The sequence below is a fragment of the Vanellus vanellus genome (assembly GCF_965231255.1).
Source record: "Vanellus vanellus genome assembly, chromosome: 2".
In the NCBI taxonomy this organism is placed as follows: Eukaryota; Metazoa; Chordata; class Aves; order Charadriiformes; family Charadriidae; genus Vanellus; species Vanellus vanellus.
In genome coordinates, this window is record NC_138906.1 from 39,565,067 (window position 1) to 39,590,317 (window position 25,251).

At 43.2% G+C, this 25,251-nt stretch overlaps 1 protein-coding gene across 1 annotated transcript in view; it reads left to right on the forward strand.

Moving 5' to 3' along the window:
- The window catches only part of CHN2 (chimerin 2), a 170,439-nt gene that overhangs the window by 131,073 nt on the left and 14,115 nt on the right, over positions 1-25,251 (forward strand). Inside the window, exons 7-10 of the mRNA XM_082499078.1 lie at positions 14,021-14,098; positions 20,619-20,703; positions 23,151-23,324; positions 25,115-25,192. Coding sequence (XP_082355204.1) covers positions 14,021-14,098; positions 20,619-20,703; positions 23,151-23,324; positions 25,115-25,192 — 415 coding nt within the window. The remainder of the gene's footprint in view (positions 1-14,020; positions 14,099-20,618; positions 20,704-23,150; positions 23,325-25,114; positions 25,193-25,251) is intronic.

The window sequence follows — 25,251 nt, forward strand, 5'->3', positions numbered from 1 at the left end:
CTTCAGCCAGGAGAATAAGAGTCTTTTCTGCTTGAAATTATAAAGTATTTAGAGATGTGCCTTTTGTTTTAGGAACAGAAAAGGCGATCTCGGTGGGACTGAGGCTGTCACTGCAGATTAAAAGAGCCCTGGGGAACAACTGAACAACAGAAAGAAATCAAATGCAAAGCCCCTGTGTCTCTGTGTTGAGCTCGTACAGGGGAATACAACGTTGCTCCGCAGTTGTCGGTAGAGGATCGCCTTTGAAACTAACATTCTATCAAAGACCCGTAGTGGAAGGTTACAACAGTAATGACAAATTTCTGCACTTTTGTTTTAACTTTGTTCTGAACTGCGATAAAAGTAAAACGCTCAGCTTTTCATGACCGAGCACTGAGGAAGCAGATAAAAGGCAGAAAAATATTTGAGTTAGATTGACTGAAACTGCTCCAACTATATTTAATGTTTTATTAACTGTTTTAACAGAGTGTTTCAAACTGGAAACAGAAAATTGCTTTTTGAAACATTTCAAACTTTAATGTTTCCACAGTTTAAAAAAAATGGAATCTGGGTCTTGGTCAGAACTTCCCTGTGCAAAGTTCCCGGTCTGATGAGTCACATATTCTGCAACAAAAAATGTTTCCCTGAAAAATCCCCCCCCAAGTTCAAACATACTGACTAATATGCTGTTCTACTCTTTAGAGGAAAGTAAAAAATGATGGTACTTTATGAAGCAAATGAGTCCTCCCTCTGATTTATCATAACCTTTGGCCTAACTCTGTGGTGTGCTGAATGCCTCTGATTGATTTAGTGGCAGTGGAAGATGTGCAGCACATCGTCTGTTTGGGCACTTCCAGCGCTGTTGCTGGTGCTGCCGTCAGCATTGCTGAGACGATAAAACTCAGAGCGCGTTTGATGGGAGCTGTTACGTCTCTTGTCTCATCGTCATCATGGGTTTATGTGCTCCCATCCGCTGGCCGCAGCTGTGCAAAGCTGCTGAAAGCCACAGGTTTGCTCCAGAAGTCTCCCAGATAGAGCTGGTTTGTACAGCTGTGCCCGGGGAGATAATATGAACCTTTCTCTGTGTGGTTAGATGCAAGAAGAAGAAGGTTCAGCTTGGTTCTTCGGGCAAAACCATGATTAGACAGTGACGTCTCCCACCAACGCTGACCTGTGTTTAGGAGTTAAACCATCCTCAGGTCTGAGGATGAGGGTCTGAGCCTGATTCAGCTGCTGGAGCAGGAGCTGGAGCTGTGGTGGGGCGCTGTTGGGTGGTGGGTCCCAGCCCCAGCTCGGGCTGCATGGAGGAGCGGCGCTCTGCTGTTCCCAGCAGAGGGGAAAGAAGAAATTGCTGCAGTGACAGAAGATGCTGGGGTAATGCCTATGTGTTGTACTCCCAGTTGTCTCTGAGGAGACCAAAGGTGCTCAGTACCTTCCTTTTTACCTTCCAGGGGAAAAAAATCCACCTTGAAGGAGCTTTTTATTCTTTGTGGAATGTTTTCATCTTCATATTGTGGCATTCCTGCGTGTCTAGTGCCTGTCAGTTGTTTCACGGGGAGAGTGAAATAAAACAGTTTAGAAAGATAATTTCTGGTCCTTTTGGCAATGTCCAGTGATGGTAACATAAAGAGGGTGGTAGCAGCTCTGTGGCCACTTTCACAAGTGCCTTCAATGAGACATTCCTAAAGGCAGTAACATCACTTAAATGTAATACCCACTAAGCACTGTGGACCAAAATGAACATCAGCATGTGCCTGTTTGAGTTGTTTGGTTTTTTAGAAATGTTTCCTGAATTTTACAAATTTCACCGAACTTACTAGCTCTTATAAAATTGTACTTCTGTTGTGCTATGCCCAGTACATCCTAACAGAGGCCCGTGAGTACTAATTACATCTTGCAGAAGACCCAGAATCATAGGCAGGCTTGTATTGTGTTAGTTTTACAGCTGGAAAAATGGAGGCATAGAAAGGTTAATTATTTTAGCTTAGTCCGTGGTCAACAGTGTTACAACAAGCAGAATTCAGAAATCCTGCTCTGATTGCTGATGACATAATGTATGTCGATGACACTTCTTATGTATGCTGTGCCTTATGTATACTGCTAACTTTTTTCTTGGCAGTTAACACTTTGGAAAGATCTCACTATTATTTCAATTTCAGAACTTTCATTTCATGATTTTTACATGGTTTTGCTGGGAGCCTCATCTGTCACAAAACAAAAATCTCTGCTCTGCAGAAAAATGTGATGACACCAAGTATCACACATATACAAAGGCCAAATTCCCCTGTCCCAAACAGTAATCAGGTAATGTACTTAAGATAATAAATAAAATCAGATAAATGCTAGCTAGTTAAACTGCAGAAGGTACTCTAGTGGGCAAGATCACTATATATACACTCCATTGAAGGTATTCATAGTTCCCCAGAGAGTCTGTCCTGGAGTACTGCAACAGCTGCCATCCTTTGGTGTACGGTAATCAGAAGGGGGAGAATTCAGCATGGTTTCACACATCTGAAGCTGAATTCAAGGCAGAAAAGTGACTACGAAGCTAACTACTTCTAGAACTAAAGTTTTGTGCTGCTTAGTTCCATTGACTTAAGTGGGGCTATGAGATATGTATGAAATCCTTTACCTACAAAATGTCTTAGCAGGATCGGTCCTAATGGTGAAATTCATTTGTTCTGTTTCATGCTTCCCCAACTGTTTCTTACGATTGCCTCGTAAAAAGCGAAACAAAATAAATAAGCTGTAAACCAAGTTACTGCAGCTGAACTATGGGCATGGGCAGAGGTAGGGTACAGCATCAGTCTTACTTTTTGAGTGCCTTAAAAGTGGTGTTACTGATAGGACAGTATCTATGCAGATTAGCTAAACCGCTGTAATAGGATATAAATATTAGAGTGATGGCAACTACATATTTCAAAAGCAATGTCTTTGGTTCTGCAAAATACAAACTTTTTCCTTTCCATTGGCAGAATCATCTGCAGTTCGAGTTCATGCTGGTGGGTAGCCCCACAGGTCCCATGAATTAAATCCCAGGCTGGGTAGTGATGTTATTCCCTCAGTTCTTTTTTTAATCTCCTTTTTGTGCTGAGAGCAGCCATCTGTCCCCCTCCGAACAATGGGGGAGGCAGCTGTGCATGGTGTGCCACCAGGAACAAAAGCCGCTGCTTCATACCAGAGGGCAGCGGGCTGCAGGTCGCAGGGAGTTATAAGGATATCAGGGTCAAATGACACCTGATGTCACACCGTACGGAAAAATAAAACTAGGATTATACAGCCTTTATGTGTTCATTCACTAGCGGAGAAGTGGGGTCAGTCTTTGTCTGAGTTTTTTCTCTAATGGCCTTGGGAATGCATATGTGATTTCAAGGGGAGCTGCACCTCTACTTACCCACGGAGTAAAGGAGTAACAAAACCAGCTTCAAGCGGTGGGCAAAGCAAACACGATGCAAAACAATTCTTTCAAAGGGAAAATAAAACAGCTTGCATACATTCTGGTATTTTATACAAGTTCAAAGTGTGTGATCTCAAGTGGTTTGCGTATCCTATAACACGCCCTCATAAAAGCGCAGTGAACCGTGCTCTTCACGTGCTGTCTGCAGCACACAGTAGTTCCCTTGCTTCTCTGTGGGAAAAGGGAAGCCGAGCACTGCTCAGAAGCCACATTCAGGAGAAGTTGGTTGTGCATTGAGCTGCTTTTTCTGCAGAGTGATCTGGAAGGAGCTGGAGGAAGGTACACACTCCACAGGATGAAATTGCCCATTCCTGCCAGCAGCTTTCTGCATTTCAACAAGTGGTGCTACTCCTGTCCCAACTATTCTCTTTCTGTGCTGTGTCCATAAGGAGAACAGAAGCTGATACAGGTTTAAGCTAGAGGAACCTTTCTTATGGACCAAGGGGGAACGTAATATATGGGGTAAAGTTCATGCATATAATGAAATAGGTGAGTGATCACAGCTGAGTGCGGAGCCTCCTGGCTTTTCTTTAACCTCACATCACTTTTGTCTGCATGGATTCCTGCTCTGTTTCTAAGCAAACACGCATTCTGGAGCCATTAGTCAGAGATATACCAGGGGTCATACAGCCTTACCACTTCTTTTGGGATGACAGTCCAGGATCTGACCCTGTCTCTCATGAACAGGGTCACATTCCTTGAAGCTTGATGGGACAGAAGTACGTATTTCACAAACGGGTAAACTGTAAGCACCGTATGCTCCCACCTCAGGGGAACGCTTCCTGGGACACGGTGGCATTCGTGGGTATACAGCTGAGCTCAGACAAGCCATAAGACAGCCATGGCTGGCCCAGCACAAAACCAGTGATCCCCTCCAAGCCACAGTTCCACTTATGCATGTGGAAAATGGTTCCCTATTGCCCTCTTTTCGGTTTTGTTTTGCCTTTTTTTTTTTCTGTGTGATTCATAAAGGATACTGAAATAGAAGTTCACAGTCATAAAGCAGAGCATTTTTATAAAACTAGCATTTCCTTTTTTTTTTTTTTTGGTAAAGTGCAATGGCTCAGGCTTGTTAAAAAGTATTCTTTCAACCTGAAAACACGTGTTCTTACTTGCTAATTGCCTCCTTTGTGCCCTAAGTGGCATGGATAATTCCTTTCACCTTAGATTGTCTACCTAGTTTATGTGTTTTTATAGGAAGAAGTCACAAGATTCTGGAGTAAAAGGGGTCAGAAATATTACTGATGGTGGAAAACACATGACTACATTTTGAGGTCTTTGTGTTGTGTAGTTTACATGAAAGCGTCGTGACCGCTGAGCAGTAGTGTAACTCGGTCATGCTGTTTGTAAGTTTGAGACTGAAGCTTCAGAGTTCCTTCACACCACCCAAAAACTGCCAAAACTCGGGAAAAATCCTGTTTGCTGCTTGATTGTGATATTGGCACTTGCCTCCCGGCAAATTGCGTATCACCCCCATCTCCCTATGAGTGCTAAGTGAACAGAGCATCACACCATTGAGAATCCACTCCTGAACTGTTACTGTCCAGGAACAATTTTATAGATTGCCAGTTTTTCAGACAAGATAATCACTGGTTCACGGATCACCGGTCCACAAGTTATCTGTTCTCTTTTGCTCTTTTCTTTAACCCACGGTGAAGTCTCTTGTTTTAAGCTGTCTTGAGCTGGGACAAAACTTAGGGCGCTGCTGTTGGTTCCCGAGAGTGCCTCAGCATACTTTACATTCTGGCAGCTCTCTCAGCTTCGCTTTACAGCCCCTCCAGAGATCAGCTGGCTCTGCCGAGCGGTTAGTGGCTCCGAACATAAATGCCATTGCTGTCTGACTCCGTGGTTTCTGGGAAACTTTCCCGAAGCCTGTTTTCCTCCACATTTTGTCATAATCCCCGGGGGGGGGAAGCTGCATTTTTGCTTCTCTATATGAACAGAAGCTCTGACTCTGGTCCGTAAGGGTCAGCCTGGAGGGTATGCTGCAAGGCTGAGTTGGTCTCACTCCAAGAGATGTTTACTCCCACCATCACATAGTATCAGAACTCAAAGTGAGAAACAGAAGAACTTTCTGTATTTTATTTTTTGTGGTTTATTTATTTTGGTATGTTAAGTTTTACTGAGAGCAGATAGCCCATTACTGTATTGCTTTGAGATAACACCTGCCTGTAGGGCATAGTAGTGTTTGAGACACAGAAATGAGAATTATACCAAAAGTGAGGATGTAGGTGTTTCTGTACAGTGCGATGTATGTGTTTGAGTGTGTGATGAGGCACGCGGTCAAACATCCAGGCCTTATGCCCACCAGCTATACAACACAGTAGCTGTACAGCACTGGGATTTATTATCAAGCTCATTCGTTTGATGTCCTGACATTAAACAGACTTAACGCAGTCTCACAAAACACGGTCCTCGATTTAACCCCGTGATTTGAGCGTGGCACCCAACCAGCTCCTTCAATGCACAAGCACTTATGGTTAATGACAACCCCACACGAGCGAGTCAAAAGGGCCCTGAGGGCAGGACTGCTGCGCTGGCAGTGCCTCCAGCCCTGTTCCCATCCCTTCAAGCGCACTGTGCCCTGCTCACAGGCGTCACCTTTCTCAGAGGGGACATCCGTGCCTTCCTCTCTCTCTCCCCAGACCGGGAAGTAAGCACGTTAACTTCTCCACTTCATTGTGGTAGCACAGCAGGTTTGGCTCTAGTTCAAGCTCCGCAGTCTCCTTGCAGGGCAGTGACGGTTTTAATCAATGGCTGGCTGGCTTCCCTAAACAAAGCGCTGTTTCTTCAGAAAGCAAGAGCTTCATAGCGAAAACGTAAAAAGATCAACGGGTCAAATACACGTACAGCTTACGTGGTGCTGAGCCAGCATCCACTGGGGATCTGGTTAAAACCTATGATGTTTAGGACATTTTTTTAAAATCTGTCTCTTGACTAATAGTCTCATATCTTGCAGAGAGCATGAGTCACTTCCCTCTTCCCTCAGAGAGGCCATTGTATATCATATTAAGTTCATTATGCTGCTAAGCTACTTCCTCTGTGGGTGAAATGTCAAAATACCGGCTACCTATATAGTCAGCATCAGAAATTTATATTAATTACAGACTGACTCCTCTATAGTTACACTTCTTGAAAAAGTTCATCCAATGAGCCCCGATAAACCTATAAAGGTCCACGCAGCTGTGTAACAAATGATATGGTAAACTGAGTATTCCATGTTTCCAGAGCATGACTCTTAGCCAGGTCTATAGTATGGGAAGTATTGATAACCAAAACAAAGTACAGCTATGATTCTGTAATTACTTATAGATATGGTTGAGGCTGATAAAATAAATGATTCCTTATTCAATTTATTCTAAAATTGAATAGATAATAGAAAAACAGAAATAGAAAAGAGTTCAGAGAGAGATTAATCTTACTTAATTTTGAATATCTTAAAGTAAGCTATCTGTTTCTACCTGAGTCATCTAATTTCCTTATATGATCCATAAATGAGCTGCAAGAAGGAAATTCAGGCTGACCCATTTTACACTTGGTCTGTCATAGAAGAGGTTGAATCACTGTCTGGAGGTTTCTGTTTTTCTCCTTTGGTTATAGAGCCCAGATTACTGTTTTAGATGAGACAACTGCCTGCCATCCGTGCATCCTTCCATTCCATCCTTAAACGTCTATTTGTTAGAAAAATACTCTGTTAGTTTTGTTGTCAATAAAAAGCAACATAATTGACAGAGTAACGGGATCACTGCAGATTTTTTTACAAAGATTGGGATAAATATTATGTTTTAATTTTGGTTTGGCTACAGACCAGATGTTATCATAGATATGCTTTAATTTATAGGTGTGATAACAGTACTCGTTCGTGTACATTGCAGTCAGTCAGGTGTGTTGTATCCACACAGTGAACAAGAAGTAATTCAGAAATTGATTCAGTGCCGTTTCCCTGAGAAAGCCCTATTTGCAGGTGAAGTGGCTCCTGCCAGCCCCGCCGTGGGGGACCTGATGCTCCTCTTCCTCCGTGGTGGCAGCAATGGCAGCAGTGTCCGGCTCTGCTCCCATCTGCCCCCGCTTAGTCCTCACGCCCCCCACTCCTCCATCCCTCTGCTACCGGTTGGGTCATGAATATTAAGCACAGAGGAGAGGCTCATTAACTTGACCAGGAAAATATCATTAATAACCTTGACAAATATGGAGATGGATTGGGAAGGATAAAGGAGAGTGGGAGGAAAGGAAGTCAAGGCAATAGATAAGCTAGATCTGCTGTTCCTGTGTTAATCTCTACAGGGTTATTTGGGGGAACCGCTGAATTAGTTCATCCTGTACCTAGATGCTTTCCTCACTTCTGGACTTACATCTTCCTCAATACCAACACTGTATTTGTAATACAATGTGTATTTATTATAGTTTACAGAAAGAAAAAGAAGTCAAAATACTATTTCAGGCACGTTAAATACAACAGGGGATATGAAATACACAGCTTAACGCTTTAAGTGATACAATTGCCTGACAACATAGAAGGTTTTAGTCTGCCCATTACTTTTTTAATTGGAGATGAATGTGTAATTGCATACCACTTAATGTAACCTCCAGTTGTTGTTCCAAAATAGACAATAGTTTATTATATTAATACTCTATAAGAGGCTTACAGCAACGATTATTTTTAATAATAGCCTTGCTAGTCCCTTTCTGAATCTACAGCATTTCAACTTTCGCTGTTGTATTGTTTGGTTCACTACATTGTTTTGAGAAAAATAATCACGATGTGTACAGAAAAATCTGTTTGAGAAGGATTTAGAAAGGGGATATGAAGTTTAAGGGGGATTATACTTCCATTTGCTGTAGATAAATCATATCTTTTGTCTGGGGGGAGGGGATCGAATACCCTGTCAGAAAGAAGCACATATAAATGACAACTGGTCATTGCAATGCTGATAAACAATTGTGTTAGTTTAGGAGAGATGTAAAAATAAAAATTTTAATAATTTTAACTTGAGAGCATTTATTGCAGGAGTCCTCCTAAATGAGCAGTTCCTTGTCCTCTGCAGTGGGTGATCCTCAAAAGATGGGTGGGATTGGTGGTGACGGAAGCGCACCCAGGCTGTCCAGAACAGGACCCCAGTGTAGATAATCTGCTGCCATAAATGCTTCCAGCCTATTGTTGACAGCTCCTCAGACTCATGATTGTTGTTAAAAAAAAAAAAAGTAAAAAGAGGAAGTTGAAATTATGATGACTAAAAAGCAAAACTATAGTATATTCTTAATCCTTTAAAAAAAACCTGAGGTGTGTGGTTTTTAACAGCAGTGTTTAATTTACTGAGCTCCAGCTCACCTGGAAGGAAGCTTTGTGCTGGGTTTCCAGTGGGCAGTATGGCACCCTCCAGGAGTCCAGCTGGACCTGCGCTCCGGGGATGCTCTCGGCCATTGCAGCTGGAGCTCTGTTGAACGGAGGAGGGTGACAGCTAATTAACTCTAGTTATTTTTGATGCCCCGGGAGCATGTATATTGCATTCCCCTCAGAAGCAAACAACCCTTATGAGGAAAGGCTGAGAGAGCTGGGACTCTTTAGCCTGGAGAAGAGAAGGCTGAGGGGAGACCTTATTATGGCATACAAGTATCTAAAGGGTGGGTTGAAGGAGGATGGAGCCAGGCTCTTTTCATTGGTTCCCAGTGACAGGACGAGGGGCAATGGGCACAAGTTAGAACACAGGAAGTTCTGTTCAAATACACGGAAACAGTTCTTTACGGTGAGGGTGACAGAGCACTGGAACAGGCTGCCCAGGGAGGTTGTGGAGTCCCCTTCTCTGGAGATTTTCAAGACCCGCCTGGATGCAGTCCTGAGTAATGTGCTCTGGGCAATCCTGCTTTAGCAGGAGAGTTGGACTAGATGATCTCTAGAGGTCCCTTCCAACTCTGATAATTCTGTGATTCTGTGATTCTGTGAGAGCGGCAACAGCCCGGCTTCTGTGCAGCCTGACTCCTTTCCCGACCCCCAGCTTTGTGCTGTGGAGCCTCCCGGCCCCCCTCAGCCTCTGATGTCTCTCTTCTCCTAAATGTTGCTGAGAGCCTTCCCGCTGGAGGGAGGGTTTCTTGGGAAAGAGGGTTTGGCAAGATGGGGTTGGCAAGTGCCGCTCTGCGGGCGTGGTGCTCTGCCTCACGTTCAGCGCATTTTCTGCTTGGAGCTCGTTTCCTCCTGCTGCCTCAGTGGCATGGAAGCCTTTTAAATGGCTGCTCCCGGTGCCCCGGTAGCGGGAGGCACGGGCGGGCAGCGTTGTGGTATGGTGAAGGCCTTTGGCTGACTTGCCTCCGCCACCGGTTCCCCTCCATGCCCTGAGTTGTGCTTCAGACCACTGCATGCCGCGCCGGCGTTGTCTCCTGAGCGTGTCGTGGGAAGGGCTCCGTGGGAGAAAACCAGGGAGAAAACCCAATAGCTGTGAGATTCCTGCACCGTGTGTCATCTCCACGGTGTGTTTGCAGTTGAGCAAACATAATCTGTCTGGCAGATTACCGACTATGCCGTGCCTGCGAGGAAGCAGGCCTCTCTTTGACCTATGACTGTATCTCTCTTGTGGTGTTAAGTGTATTTAGTTAGAGATCAGTCATGGATTTGTCACCCCTCCTCGTCACGGAGCAATCTCCCTTTCACTTGTGGTGTTGTCCAAGGAGACGTGCCCATGCCGCTCCTCGTTGTGCCCTTCAGCAGGTAGAGCAGTGAGCCAAGGACCTGCTGCTCAGTACCCAGTCCCTGCCAGCCTGCGCGGTCCCAGCAGCGGCCAGGAGAGAAGAGCCATCGCTGCCGCAGCGTCTCTTCCCGGCACGCTGGCGCTGAGGAGCTGAGCGCCACGCGAAGTTCCCCCACCGCTCGCTTCCAGCACGTTCCTTGGCGCTGCCCGCGCGACAACAGCAGAAATGATGCCACATGTAGAAAAACGAAAGCTTTTCGTACTGCAGTTTGTTCTTTCCTACCCGCGAGGCCTTTGTCAGCGAACAAGACGCCAGTGTCTGAGGGGAGAGACAATGGTGTGGCTCAGCTCGCTCTGCGAGGGCATGCTGGAAATGGTGCAACAGCTGAGTCAATCTCTCCCCCCCCGCCCCCCTTTTTAATTTTATTATTCTGGTTCAGTGACATTTATTTTGCTCTAAATGCCCAATTTGCTATAGAGTACATGTGTTTTGCAGAGAGACTAGTAAACTAAAATCATGTGTTACGCAGAAATCCTTTGGTCTGAAAAGGCAGACAACCCGTATTTGCCTTTCAAGCCTTCACTAGCGTAGACGTTCGGTGACAACCAGCAACAAGACTTCTAGCCGCTGGCGTTCTTTGCCTTAGCTGCAGGCTAGCTTGCTAACTTGATCAAGAGATGCTCTTTAAATGAGTTGACAGCATGTGCAGTAAATTTTGTCTTAAGAAAAAGAAAATGGATAAAAGAGAGCACCGGGGTTGGCCTGCGGTATCAGTGCGTTGGAACTGGTTGCTGCTGAGAATGTGTGATTGCTGTTTGCATTATATTTAGAGGGGGAAGGGGTTATATATGTGGTCCAGCTCATCTCAGTTTTACAGCACCATTTTAGACATCAAACCTGGTAGGGCTTTGCATGATTAAGCTTCTTAAGAGGATGGACTCACTGTTGGCTTTCTGTACACATCCTGTGTTTGCGAGGGATCCCATTAAACAACTGTCTAAACAGGGCCCAAGCAAGGCAGAAAAAGCAACCTAGGGGATAAATAAAATTTCATATATGATAAACAGTAAATACTGATCTGCCTTAGTCATATGAGCTGGTTTGGCTGAGTTGTCCTCCTCCGCATCTCTTAAGTTTAATGCTCCTGTGCGAACACTCAGAGTTTCCATTAGATATAGTACTGTATGTCTGATTCTAGGATGACACTCTGATATTCCAAAAATAGTTTAATAAATAGAAATTCCAAGATGTGTCATCATAAGCCTGTAGCTTGAGTATCAAATCTGCCAGGTTATGTAAAAAATATTGGTTATATAATGGGATTTTTATCAGTCTAGTGACATAAATACAAATATTAGAACATTATTAGGAAACCGACCTCTCTCTGACTTTAGATCTGTGATGCTGGAAGTCAAGAGAGAAAGTAGCTTATGTGTGTATATGGGGATTTAGATGCTGTGGCTCCAGAGGTGTCTAGCAACTTAGAGCTAGTTTGGGATTTTTGATACAGATAAATGTAAATACATTTTAAATGGTACTGAGGAAAGAAACTGGAATGTGGTAGGAACTTCAAGCTGCTCCTAAGTTTCCTTCCTGATGGCCCAAACTGACGCTATTGCCGCTGGTGGGGTCAGGGATGTCCCTAAAATCAGTGCTCCTCATCTCTTGAAATACATTGAGAGAAAGCTGGGGAGGTATAGTCTGTCTTTATCTGTTGGAAAACAGATAAAGGTCCTGAGCGAGCAGAAATTGGGACTTACTAGTGGGAGGACATATGGAAGAGCAGCAGGGATTTCCTCCAGGCAGAGCAATGTTCATACACGCATCACAGCCAGTTGTCACCAGTGGTCAGATAACGGTGCCGAGCCCTGGGGGAAGGCTGGGCAGGCAGCAACTGCTCAGGGAGAAATGGGATTGTGTGGGAATCCTCCCTACCGAGGAGCAGAAGCTTTGGAGTATGGGAGCACGTAAAAAGAGGTGCTGTGAGTTACCTGGAAAAGAAAGGGATTAGGTATGCTATAGATAGAAATAGGTGCATCGTTTTATAACTGAGAAGCTCATTTTGCGGGTTGCACATTTTCTTGAAAACCTTAAGTAGGGCACTATCTGAAATTGCACGGCCTGATGCTACTGACGGACGACCATCTGTCCCCACGGGCTTTCAAATCAGGAGAGCATTGCTTTTACTAAGAGCAGGCAGTCTATATGGTGGAGGCTTTAGTAAGTGAATTAGACAAACCTTCTGATTTTTCAGCCTGAGGTAAAAGCAGACTGGGAAGAAAAAAAAAAAAGGCAAGTTAACTTCACAAGTTAATATGAGTGAATGAAATACTTGAATTTCGTATGTTTTCTGGGTAAGTTGAAGTGGGGCAGACTGTAAAAGGCTGATGTGATCTTTAGTGTCTCTAGTTCAAAGAGGCAGTTTTCCCAGTAGCGATGGTATCCCCCTGTTTTTTTCTGTCGCAGCATCTCAAGTGTTAGACACACCTTAGAAAATTAAATCTCGACAGTGCTCTGCTGATCAGGTAACTCATGTCCTCCTCTTACAGGTGAAGGACGGACATACTCACTTAGGGAGCAGGAGAGGGGAGCTGGAGGGAGGGAAGCCAGTGGAGAGGGGGCACTGAACCTGCTTCCCAGGGGATGCTCGGTGTCCCACATCTGTGTCCTGAGACGGGGAACTGCCTGCCTGTGAAGAAGTGAATCAGGTGCCCAAAGTCATACCGCACGCTGTAGCGCAGACTGGTCAGGCTCCAGATCCCTCCTGTCCCTGGGCTTCAACTAGAAATCACTTCCCCCCTTCAAATCTATAGACGCGCATAACCAGAGCAAAGGACGACCGCTCTTGCTGCCTTGCAGACCCTGTTCTGCAAACAGGGCTGTGCGTGCGGGCTTCCTACATCGGCATGAAGCTCCCTTGCCTTCACTGGAGCACTGCACGGGGCTCAGGGGGTTTCCTCGCCCGCATCCTCCCAGCTGGGCTTTCAACTTCCCCCGACAGTGAGCTAGCTCTGCGCTACCGAGTGCACGCTGACAAAATGCTCCGGTTTAAAACATGGCATAAAAGTACTATTAATGCTTGGACTGCTGCTGAATTTTTCCCTTTGTGCAGGATATGAAAAAAAAAAAAAAAAAAAAAAAAAAGAGAGATTTTTAGCCCTGTAAGATTAAACAATCATCGTGGTTTTAAGGTCTTAATCTGCTGGCATGCAGGCTGCTGGCTGATAAGTCTCCGAGTCTGAGTGTAATTGGATGCAGCATCGGATTCGGTTGTGTGGGCTTTCCCGGGGCTTTTTGTTTGTTTGTTCATTTTTAACATGCGGCGGAGTTGAAGCGATCTGTGCCTGGAAATGCGTTTGGGTGTGAAGCTGTAACGCCGCGTCCCCCCTCCCCAACCCCGGCCGGTATTTCGGCAGCACCTAGCTGGAGACCACCGCTCGGGGAGGGTGGGGGGGAAGGTCTCTCAGTGTATGAATTCGGGCTATTGTTCGAGGCACACATCTGCCTTAAGAAATCGCACGGCACAGGCCGTTACTTATTCAGATGCAGAAGCTCCTTCCGTCCCACAAGACGGCCCATTCAAGTCACATGCCAGAGGTCTCGGCAGAATGGGCTGCAGCTGCTTCAAATCTGCTGTCTAACATCAGAAGCAGTTGGACAAACTGTACCGTACTGACTACAGTCAGGCTCCCGGGCGCCGAGGAAGACAGGGAAAAGATTTGGGATCCCAGCGCGATGTTCTCGGAGGATCTGTGGCTGGAAAATGAGAAAAACTGTGCCGTTGTTCACAAGTCGAAGCGAGGAAGGAAGCGCCAAGAGCTCCTGGCCGTGGCCCTGGGGGTGAAGGTGGGAGTCAAGGGGGCACTTTTGTGGCAACCTCTGAAACTCTTTGCCTATTCACAGATCACCTCCTTGGTCAGAAGAGCAGCCTTAACTCAAAACGACAACCATTTCAACTATGAAAAAGCACACAATTTCAAGGTAAGCACAACTTCCTGTTATTTTCAGCTAAAAAGTTCTGGTTTGATGCCTCACGTTTTATTCTTTGCTGCGATGGGGTTTTCACGCACCCATCTATACTAACTCTGAGAAAAGTCTTGAAAAAAACATTTTACTTTCTACATTAAGTTCCCTTGACTGCATTCTTCATATGCTTTTTTACACAGGCACTTAATCCAAATAACGGTTTTGCTACTCACTACAGTACTTGATTGGCATTTTAGCTCTTTTTTTGCCCAGATTCAGTTTTCTTTTTTTGTTCAGAAAAAGAGTACTTCATATTGATTGTCTTTATCTTAAAGTGTATCCATTTTTAAATGACAAAAAGCCCCCTTTTCAAAGTCTAGCTATTATCAGACACCAGTAGGATTTTAGCAGCAAACGTTTTGGACCATTTCTGTTTTCAGAAGTTGAGGGAGGTCGGGTGCTCCCTAACAATAAAGCAGAGTGCGGTGGTGGTATTGTCTCCCAGCTTTTGTTCCACCACCATATGCTAAGGAAATGCCCTCAGAGTCCCACTGAGCTATAGGATCTGAGCTTGTGTTTGCTTGACAAACTAAACCAGATAGCTGGACAAACACAGGGATGTTTAAATGGATCATCTTTCTGCTGTCTTATACATACGAAATCAGATTGTTCAGGTTTTTTTTCCCCCAAGTGCTGTGTCTGGCATGCCGCAGCAGGGAAGTGACTCAGCTTGGGAAACGGACCTTCCAGGCAGCTTGTACTAAAATGTGTTGCCAAAAGGACTGTGCTGGTTTCAGAGTATGCCAGCCAGTTACCGTATCTAATGCTGTCAAATTGCAGCTTGATGCTTATCGGGATGGATACAGAGAGAATAAGAGGCAGTAACAAGACAAGAAAGGAATGCATCTCAGCTTTGAAACCTCAGTTTACTTAGTGGTCCTTGAGCACTCCTGATCTGGGTCACTGTCAGAATAGTTGAACTCATTAGCAGAAAGAGAATTTTCTGATATTCATCTCGGGCCTGTCAAGAAAGGAGAAGCACTGATTAAAATGATTTCAGTGATTTCCTGGTTTAGCAAAAAAGCTTCACTTCTTATTTTTCTACGTATTCTGCCATGCAGACACTGCTCTCCTCTGCAGTCCTTCTGCTGTAGCTGGTAAATCAATAACTTAATATTAGTGAGCAAAGCAAATAAAAGCATCCCTCTCTTTTCATTCCCCCTCCTTGACCCAGTCTACAGAAAAGTCAATATTTATCTCACTGAAGGAAATAGGGGAAGTACTCTGTGTTTTCTTGCTGGATGAAACCAGCTTTCATTCTTTCTGGGTTTTGCCCTCATTATCATTTTAATATCAAAACTATTTTAGTTTAAGTAGAAAATATTTTCTCATGACTAAGACTTTTTTCCACTTTGACCTATGCATTCTTTCCTCTTCAAAATTCCCGTTGTTTTGGCTTTGATTTATAATTGGACATGTGCCCAGTTAACTTTGCGTTTGCACAATCTAGCTGTTGTACAGTCTCTGTTCCTTTCTCTTTTAAAAGACTCATAGTTTAACTGAAAAATCACATGATTAAAATATATATGTACTCAAGAGCTTGACAGCAGATTTTTTTTTTTTATTCTAGTAAAGGCAATAAAAAACTTAGAGAAGAAACATTAAAGAAAATAAATTGTCCAAAAAGGCGAGTCAAAAGTATTACATTTACTTGATGAACAAATGTGTTCACTACGCAAATACAGTTAGTTTTCCAAAGGAGTATATTAAAACATGTCTAGTTGAACAAAAATGTGGATAGAATGCTTAGAGTAGAATATTTAGGTTTAAAAGACGGTTAAATAAAGTCTAGTATCTTTAATGTATTGTATATTCATTACATAAAAGGGTTAAGAAATTATGTAAAAGAGAAAGAATGGCTTTGTGGGTCTTGGGGCAAAATTCTTAATGGCTTTTGACAGCACTCAGGCTATGATGATACGGGATTTATCTGAAGGAGAACGCTATTTTGCAGACATTCAAAGAGTTGTCTTCCCCATTTTTAGGTGAATACCGACGTGTATTGTATCATTCATCTCAGTTCATAGGGACAAAGGTTATGTGTCACGGTGTCCATCATAATCCTGTCAAAGGCGATTCTTCATGAACAGACACTCTTTAGGCTCTTGTCCTTTAGCCACGAAGAATCTTAAAAACGAAGGGCACATTTTTAGCGAAGCTGATGAGGTTTCTGTAGATCTTACACCAAAGATCTTATCTGCTAGAAGAGAGAAGGAACAAAAGGAAGCAATAGACTCAAGGCACACATTCAGAGCAAGGATGGATCTCCCTCCATCCGTTCCAAGCTAACACAAAAATTAAAAAGAAGCGCTGGAGCTTGGAGAGTGAGGGTGCCGGGTTATGCCATTCTGAGCATCTCTGCTTTCTTTCTCCTTCAGCCTGTCTTCCAAATTTCAAGGCACTCAAGGCAAATGAACAACAACAAAAAAAAAAGATTTAGGATCCAGACTGATTTGTTAAGCTGGGTTCATCCTGAGCACACAACACAGTCACATGGATTTAAGTTTGGAGCTGGCGTCTGTCTGGCGGGACAACTTTGCATAAGCCAGTGTAGACATACCGTAATTCAGGAAAGAGAATAAATCTCTGAAGCCCTGTTTAGAAAAACACAGAGGTATTTCTGTGACTGTGTGGGCGTCAGCCTAACTGGATCGCAAAGTCCTCTTGCATCTCGTTACAGTTAGGATCCAGCAGGCTTTTTGGGATGTGCTTTACCTGCCAACTTCACTGGGGTCCCAGCTGGTGGTGAGGTCACCTGTGGCGCCTGCGGGCAGCAGCATGGAGTTTGGGGATGCGCCACGCATTTTGTTCTAGGCTGGGAATTCATGAGAGGGCCTCTGTGCTGCTTTAAGTGAGCGAATGCAGTTGAATAATGGGCATTTACCACAATATTGTGCCTGTTTGCCACTGTAGCATGGGCAAATCCTGTTTGCAGGCGGGCTAGTGGAGTAGAGACAGCTGATGACTGGCAAGTCAGAAGATCTGCTGGGAGTAGGGAGGCTCTGGGATAAATTTCCCCCTGTGTTAATCACTGCAGACAAACACCGCTTCTGGGAGACGAAGGGTTTGGGGGAGGCATTTTTTACAGACATCATGAAGATTATGTGTATGTATTTAAAGAAAAATAACAGCAGAGTCAGCTTTCCTTCCCTGCAAAGAGCTCAGGTTCAGCAGGAGTCCACAGGAGAGTACAAATACACATGTATTCAGGTGAAAGTCTGAAAAATCTCTTTATTTTCTTTGGATGCAAATAGAAAAGTCTTCAAACCCAGTCAGATAAACAACAAAATTGGCTCAGAAACAGTACCGTGTAATGCCGGTAAAAATCATGCATTTTAATTCAACCCAATTTTTAGTTTGTTTCTCCAATTTTGCTTAAGGGATTCTTTTGTTTTGCCGCTGTATTGGCACTCCTTAACTTTGGTCTTAGTTTCTCCCCCTGTGAACACGGCTCAGGCACAGACTAAAACTGCATGAGATAACACTCATTCCGGGGATTCTGCCGGTTGGAAGCAAGGGCACCAGAGGGCTGAAGGACGAAGGTGAGAGCACAGGAAGGCAATAAGAAGAGACAGGCGGTGTAGTATCAGGTGAGATTGTACAGCAGAGAAGAGAGAGGATGAATGTAAGAAACAACTTTTCATTGAAAGAGCTGGAGAGGAAGTCGAGTGAAGAAGTTAGGAGTTACATATTGTGGAAAGAAGATGAAAGACTGAACAAGAAAAGTACAGCGTATAGTCTGAAACATCATGTTTTTGGCTTATATGAAGAAATGCTTCCCTGTAAATTCTTCTTAAAAGTTGGAATTATGTGTCGACTGTAGGCCAAGCAGCCCGAGCCTATGCTGTGTGTACACACAGAGATCTCCTGAGACTGCAGGATAGGGTAGGGACCAATAATAAATAGATCTTGATCGTGTTTCCAAAAATCTAAGCCCCGGCCCTTTGTAGTGATGCGGTTACAAAGGATGGGGCAAAACCTAAAAGCCCGTCTCAAGCCATAAGAGACTTAGTTCAAAATTGCATCTTAAGAGATTTTTTCCACCTTCATCCAGAAACTTTTGAAGCTCTCCCTTTTTCAGTTAGAGATAGGGAGTATTTTCCTGTTTCAGCTTGACCAGAAACCACAAAGACTCACTTTTCTCAGGGCATTTCAGTTGGGAACTTGCCATTTGTGCTAAAATGCAGATCCGTGAAAAACTGCAGTGAATGAATAAAGAGCGCTAAACCTTTGAGGGCCACCAAGCTGAAGGGAACAAGGGAAGGGTGCGCGGTCAGCACTTCTCAGATGGAGCCCTCCATCAGCGCTGATGACTGTTTCCTATTAATGACAGGAGAGATCAAGGAATAATCAGCTACCATTTTCTAAATATGCCACAGCGAGACCAGCTGAAATAAGCTTTATGTAAAGCGAGCAAGTAGGCCCCAAATATCCTAGCAACTGTGATGGACTTTAAATGTGAAATGGTGCGGTTTTAAAAATCCTGACCGAGCTTTTACAGCCACTTCTCACGAGGTCAGCTCTTGTAAAGCACTGCAAAGCAGAAGATAGAGTTAGCTGTCTTCCCACAGCAGGTGGTTTTCACCCACAATTAAATGCAGGTGCAGACCCACTAATTATGTGGCTATCAGTCTAAAAATGTTAAAGATGCAGGCGTAATTGGTCATATCCGTAGTTTTATATGCACTGAAGGTCACACAGAGCATATGCCTGAAACTCAGGTCATCAGCTGATGTTAGGTGCGGCCACTTACCCCCACTAAATGCTGTGCCTGAAATTCATGCTACCCACCCTCCAAAGTAGAATAAGGTATGAAATGAGCAAGATGTGTGTATATATATCTATTTATCTCAACCTTTGTTGCAAAGTCTTGTTTCCCAGAGATACAAATTCTTCTGAGAGGTCAAATGCCATTTCAAAAAATAAGTATTACCAGTCAGACATTCCAGTTCAGACCTTTGACTATCAAAAGGGAGGAAGAATTTCTATTGCTTTAAGTTTATTCATGCAATTATTGACTGCAAGTAGTTGGTCAGGAGTCATTTGTGGTCAGGCTCACATTTTTATCACTAAATCAGAAAGAGAGGTCTGTATTAAAACCACAATACTTCATCTTCCTGGGGAACGGACTCAAGGCTACAGACTTGTTTAGGTGTGATCCTGCAGACAAATGAGGCAAAAACATTAGCAAGCCAAATGCTTGGCTTAAAACTTCACCAAGTTTATTTGGAAAGGACAATGACCTTTTTTTTCTTCTATGAAAAGTAAAGAGCAGCTTTCCCCATCCCAGGGGGTGGAAGTGGCTTTTCAGCCATCCACCCGACGGGTAAACAAGAGCAGAGAGAAGGAAAAGGAAGCAATAGCAGCCCGAGTGTGCGTGATTTATGTTTTGTTAACCTTAATTAAGTCTCTGGCCAGAACTAGCTCATACCATGTCCATTCACACGGGTGTAGACCTCACTATTTACTCTTCCTTTCAAAGAAAATGAAATGCTTACTTTACCAGAACATATATCTTAAATAAAAAGGTCTTCTGCCATAGCCTTTGGAAAAGCGGTGGAGGAAGCAAGCGGTAGTGTGTAAAACCTGGCGTGGGAGCCATGGGCTCTGTCAGCACGCAGGTCATTGTATCCGTCTTTATTTACTCGTGTGTGGACTGTAGCAAAATGAAGTTTGCTCTGCTGAAAAAGAGCCTACTAACATCTTTTCCCTATGTGAATTCAGTTTACTTACTAAAGTGGGGAAGGGTGTCATTTGCTTTTATCACTAACGGATTCCAGTGTGGAAAATCAGACCATTACCCAACCACTGCCTGCAGTGGCTGCACAAATCATTCATTATCACCCCTGATACAAATTTACAGCAATTGCCTGGAGTTTTGTTCTGTGTTGAAGGACATATAAATGCACATGTAACACCATAGTTGTAGTGTGCTCAAACCTGCCTGGTGCTATAAGAACGTAGGTTTTGCACTAGATCTGTGGTCACATGCTTTTATGGGGAACCAAAACGTGGTGCATTTGAAGGGACTTTCTGTCGCTGCATTTCCCGTACTTTCAATCGATCTGTTGAAAAGTGTTTGAATCATTCCTCTTTTGTTTGAATTGGTCAAATAAAAGCACCAACTACAGTTCCTTGGATTATTAGTTTTACTTTTTTCTCCTTTGACTAGTGAACCTGGTTTCCTCCCCTCCGCTATAGCTAAAATGTCAGCTAGCAAAACCGATTTGTTTTCAGTGCCGTATACAGCCCAGGTCTCTGTTATGTTAAGCCTATTGAAAGATAAACTTCAGGATCAAAGCAAATTTATGTCCCCGTGGTTTATTTCATCTAGACTTTGGAAAGATGCGGGCACTGTGTGCTAAAGATTTACTGGTACTGAGTCTTCTGTTGTTTATCCATTTCAGTTGTTCCATCTGTCAGACCATCTGCCTCCCAATGACCCCATTTCTTTCCCCCCCCATTTGTATTACAGGTCCACACGTTTCGAGGTCCGCACTGGTGTGAATACTGCGCCAACTTCATGTGGGGTCTCATCGCTCAGGGAGTGAGGTGTTCAGGTAGCCCTTCATTTTCTGTCTTTCTCTTGAAGTGCTCAGCTGTCCCTCCCACCCCCAGCCTGCACTCCCTGCAGGAGGCGGGGGTAGGATTACTTTACAGAACAAGGCAAGAAATCCTCCTGCGCACATTAGTACGCCGTCGTTTTCCCCATTAGCTGGTTTAGAAATGGAGCCACCAGCGCTTGGTCACTGAACGTGACATCCTTTCAGTCATGCATATGCCTTGGTGTATACATTAAGAATTGTTCTTTATGGTGTCGTTGTCACTGAATGTTTTTACGTCTTAAGAAACAAGTTCTGGAAATGGCAGAGCCAGCCAGCAACTAGGCTTCACAACTCATCTTTTTGCCACCAGTGGCTGTGAAGTGCCCTTGTCTGCAAAAGGACTTGTCACCTGTTCCCTATAAAAACCACGCGTTGCTGCAAGCCTTAAGTATCCCACCTCAAGCAAAGCAAACAGTATAACCTTCCTTTGCCCAGAAGGATTAGTTTTCTGGTGCCTCTATAAAACTATAGCATTTTAACAATGTTTAAATTCTTTTAAATTTGTTTGTTCTTTTGTGAAAAATAATCACCTTGCAGAAATGCAATAATTATTACATCACAAGCTTTTGGATTCAGCGAGTGAAATGGTATTTGGTGCACTGGAAATGGGGTTTCATAGCTTCTTTCTAAGGACCTCCAATCCCTTCAGTGTCTCATCTGAATATGCTTTTGTATTACCTCTCCGTGCCCTGACCTCCAGGCATTCCGGATCTCAGACTGGCACCACACACATCTGACCCTGACATCTGCCTTTGGCATCGAGGAGGTTACCTAAAATTTAGACAGCAGTTCGAAGGGTCAAAATACCTTTCAGAAATGCAGTTTTAATAAGTGCAGTCTCAGTTACTGCTACATTTTTTTCAGCCTGTAAATGAATAATGGTAACACAAAGAATATGAGAAGGACATTAAAAAACAGGAAAATTAATAGTAGTTTGCTTTTCAAGCTATTTGATCTCAAACACAAGCGTGCAAAAACCAACCTCACTAACGCATAGAGCTGTATTTGTTCACATGCATAAAATATTAAACTTATGAAAAGCCTTATTTATTTAGTATGAAACATAACACTCTCCCTCATTAAATTACCAACATTTAACTCTAAGTAGACAGATGCATTTGGATTTAACTTCACATGCTTGGAGAACAGCACTGAAAACAATACAGGGAGGATCCTAACTGCAGCTGCTCACATTTGTTTAGATTTCACAGAACAATAATGTATTATGCAGTAATAACTGTATGGAGAAACACACAAAAAAACCCCACACCAATTCCATTAAACGTGTAGATGTGTTTGTAGTGATGATATGATTTTGCTTGATTAATATTTTATAGAGAATAATATTGAAATGTGCTGCAAGTAATAAAGACGTGTTTACATTTTGAATAGCTCTGGCAGTAAATCAATATGAAAAAAACAGAAAACAGTAAGTAACTTATTAGTCATGATACTAGACATGTTAAGTTAGCCCAAAAGGTACTGGCAGGGATGGGCATGACTGGGAAGGCATTAACATGACTGGAAGGAATCACAGTTCTCTGAGATAATGTAACTCAGGTGTTTGCTTTACTGAGGCTTATGCTTTACTGAGGCTTATACATTGATTCTGCTGAGTATTTGAATCTGTTAGAAAAATTAAAGTTGTGGAGATCAAAAAGTGATGTTTAAGTTAATAGAAACCCACTCATGCAACCAAGAGTAGGATTTGACTCTGGAATGAGACACCATGAACCATTTGTAAAATGAATCCCTTTTGCTTACATCATGCCTTTCACGGCATTCTGTATGCCTAAACTGACCTACAGACTAAACACAGGGGTCACTTCAGTCACCAGTGGAGCGATGAGACAGGGACGGGGAGGCTGCTGATGTGGTTGAGCAAGCCAAAATACAGGAGTGGGGAAAGGGAAGGGACTAGCTCAAAGTGCTGTCACAATTTGAGTGCTCAGGTGAATCTCAGGTCCCTCACCCTTTAGCAGCGCTAAGCCATAAGCTAGCCAGCAGAAGAAAGTCATTACTGTGCTAATTTTATAAAAGGATGAACTAAAATACCCAGAAGTTAAGTCCCATGGTTTCAAATGCAACACCTAGAGCTACTTGTCCGGCGGTGAACTGACCCAGACTGCACCAGCGGTCACCTCCAGCTCAGAGGTGTGTGAAGGACATCCAGAGCTTTTATAGCTTTTTTCACAACTATGCTGGAGTTTGCTTTGCCCACCGTAAGCTTTTTACAGGAGATTTCCATGCTTGTCCTTCTCATCTCCATCTTATTTATTCTAGCTTTGCTGACTGATGGGGAAGTTATGCCCCTTGCTTCATGTGGCCCAAGGAAATAAACTGTTAGACAAGACCTATCAGCGTTAGCATTGATTAATTAACATGGCTAACTTTGTTTACAGACTGTGGGTTGAACGTACATAAGCAGTGCTCCAAATATGTGCCCAACGACTGCCAGCCAGACCTCAAGAGGATAAAGCGAGTCTACTGCTGCGATCTCACCACACTGGTGAAAGCCCACAATACCCAGAGGCCGATGGTTGTGGATTCATGCATTCGAGAGATCGAAGCAAGAGGTTTGTGTGCTTAGGAAAGCAGCAGACACAATTAAATGAAGACGACTTAAATTACATGCTAAGCTAGGACAGGGCGGTATGCTCATTCACAATGAAGACAGGATGAGAACGTGGGGTTTTTTAGTGTAGGTGATCCATTGCTTTGCATTAGCTAGGAAAATTAAATCATGACATTTCATAATGCAATTTCCTGAAATGCTTTCTGAAAACATGTCAAAACATGTATTACATTACACTTCTGAAAGGGGTGAACTTTAAAGTGAACTTTAAGTTCACGTTTATGTGTCTTTTTTCATTATTTGCTTTTAACATACCTAGAGACACTTCTAATTTCAGAGTAATCAGTTTAAATCAAACCCACTATTTATAACCTTTCTGGACATTATGGGCAAGAGTACACAAGTGACTGGAAGTGACTCAGACAAGTGAAGTCACAAGCTGTGACGTTTCATGGTATGTCACAAACTGCGCAGGGTTTCGCATGGTGCTCGGCTACTGACTGATGGATGCTGTGGCTCATATGGCATGTCACAGCCAAAGCTCCAGCTTGTGACAGGTTTTTGCTATGCAGAAGCGTGCCAGATTGGAGAAATACCATATCCCCTCCAACACAATACAGTAATGATCACGTATTTTTGCTTTGGATAGCAAATGTGTGTGTCGTGCTTCCCGATAAGCCAAATTTCCCTGTTAGTCATAGCTTCAGCACAGGAATCCCATAATGCTGAACTCATGGCATCACAGTAATCTGCATGGCAACACACTGATACTGGCCATAGGGATTTCAAAGCCACACATCACCTACTGAAATGAATCAAAGCTTTACAAGTAAATCCCCTGCACTGCTCCATAAAGCTCTACCAGGATTATATCATCATTGCAGGGACAAATAGAAAGAACGGTTTGGACTAAGACAGAAGAGCTTTACTCCACTGATATATCAGGAAGCTACGCTACATTTGAGATCTAATCACTTACTTGTAATTTATTGATTAAGATAAAATCTGCTGCCAGCTCTCTGTTTTTTCAATGTCTTTAAATTTCTTTCTTTAATTCCTGTAGAACTATGTAAGATACTGATTTTGTTCTTAAGAAAGCAAAGCGTATTGGATCTTATACGCAGGTTATCACTGCGCACAGTCACAATAAGGAGCTCTGGGATTAAAATAAATGTGTGTAACGCTGCTTGTCTAGCTGTGCCTGCCCTGCTGGGCTGCTCTGCATTTCATGTCAGTGTGGAGCAATGGGGGGAGCGTTGTGCAAGTGAGCAATGGTGAAAGAACTGTAAAAGGGATGTACTGATGTGGAGAAGAACGGTATCCATCACATCTATCAGCTGTGTATAAGTAAAAGCTGACCGCAAAACTGGGAACAAATGTGCTCATAGGGAAAGGCAGTCTCTGACTTGCGTTGCTATTTATCATTAATCAACTGGTAAAAGGAAAGGAGACCTCTAAAGCTTAATTATAGCCAAATCCAGGAAAATCTCCCACATAAAATGAATAAATCATGATAACATCACGTGCCCCACCATTAGCAAATTGCAATATTTTCCTACAAACATAATCAACCACTTACCTAACAAAATCAGAAAGTATAAATTCTAAAATTCTTTAATCCTTTAAAAAATAATTTAAAATTATCTCTATCCTTCCTCAAATGCTCCAGAGATTCACATTACAGTTAATATTTGCTACACTTACTAGATCTGTTGTTCTTGCTTTATTGTTTTAAATTCTGAATATTTGTTGGTTACTGAAGCAAAGTTTACCAAGAACTTTTTGTTTCAGGTTTGAAGTCCGAAGGCCTCTATAGAGTCTCAGGCTTCACTGAGCACATTGAAGATGTGAAAATGGCCTTTGATCGAGGTATAGCATTTTTTAATCATGTACAATTTTAACCAACGCTTTCAGTTTTATGGCTTTTC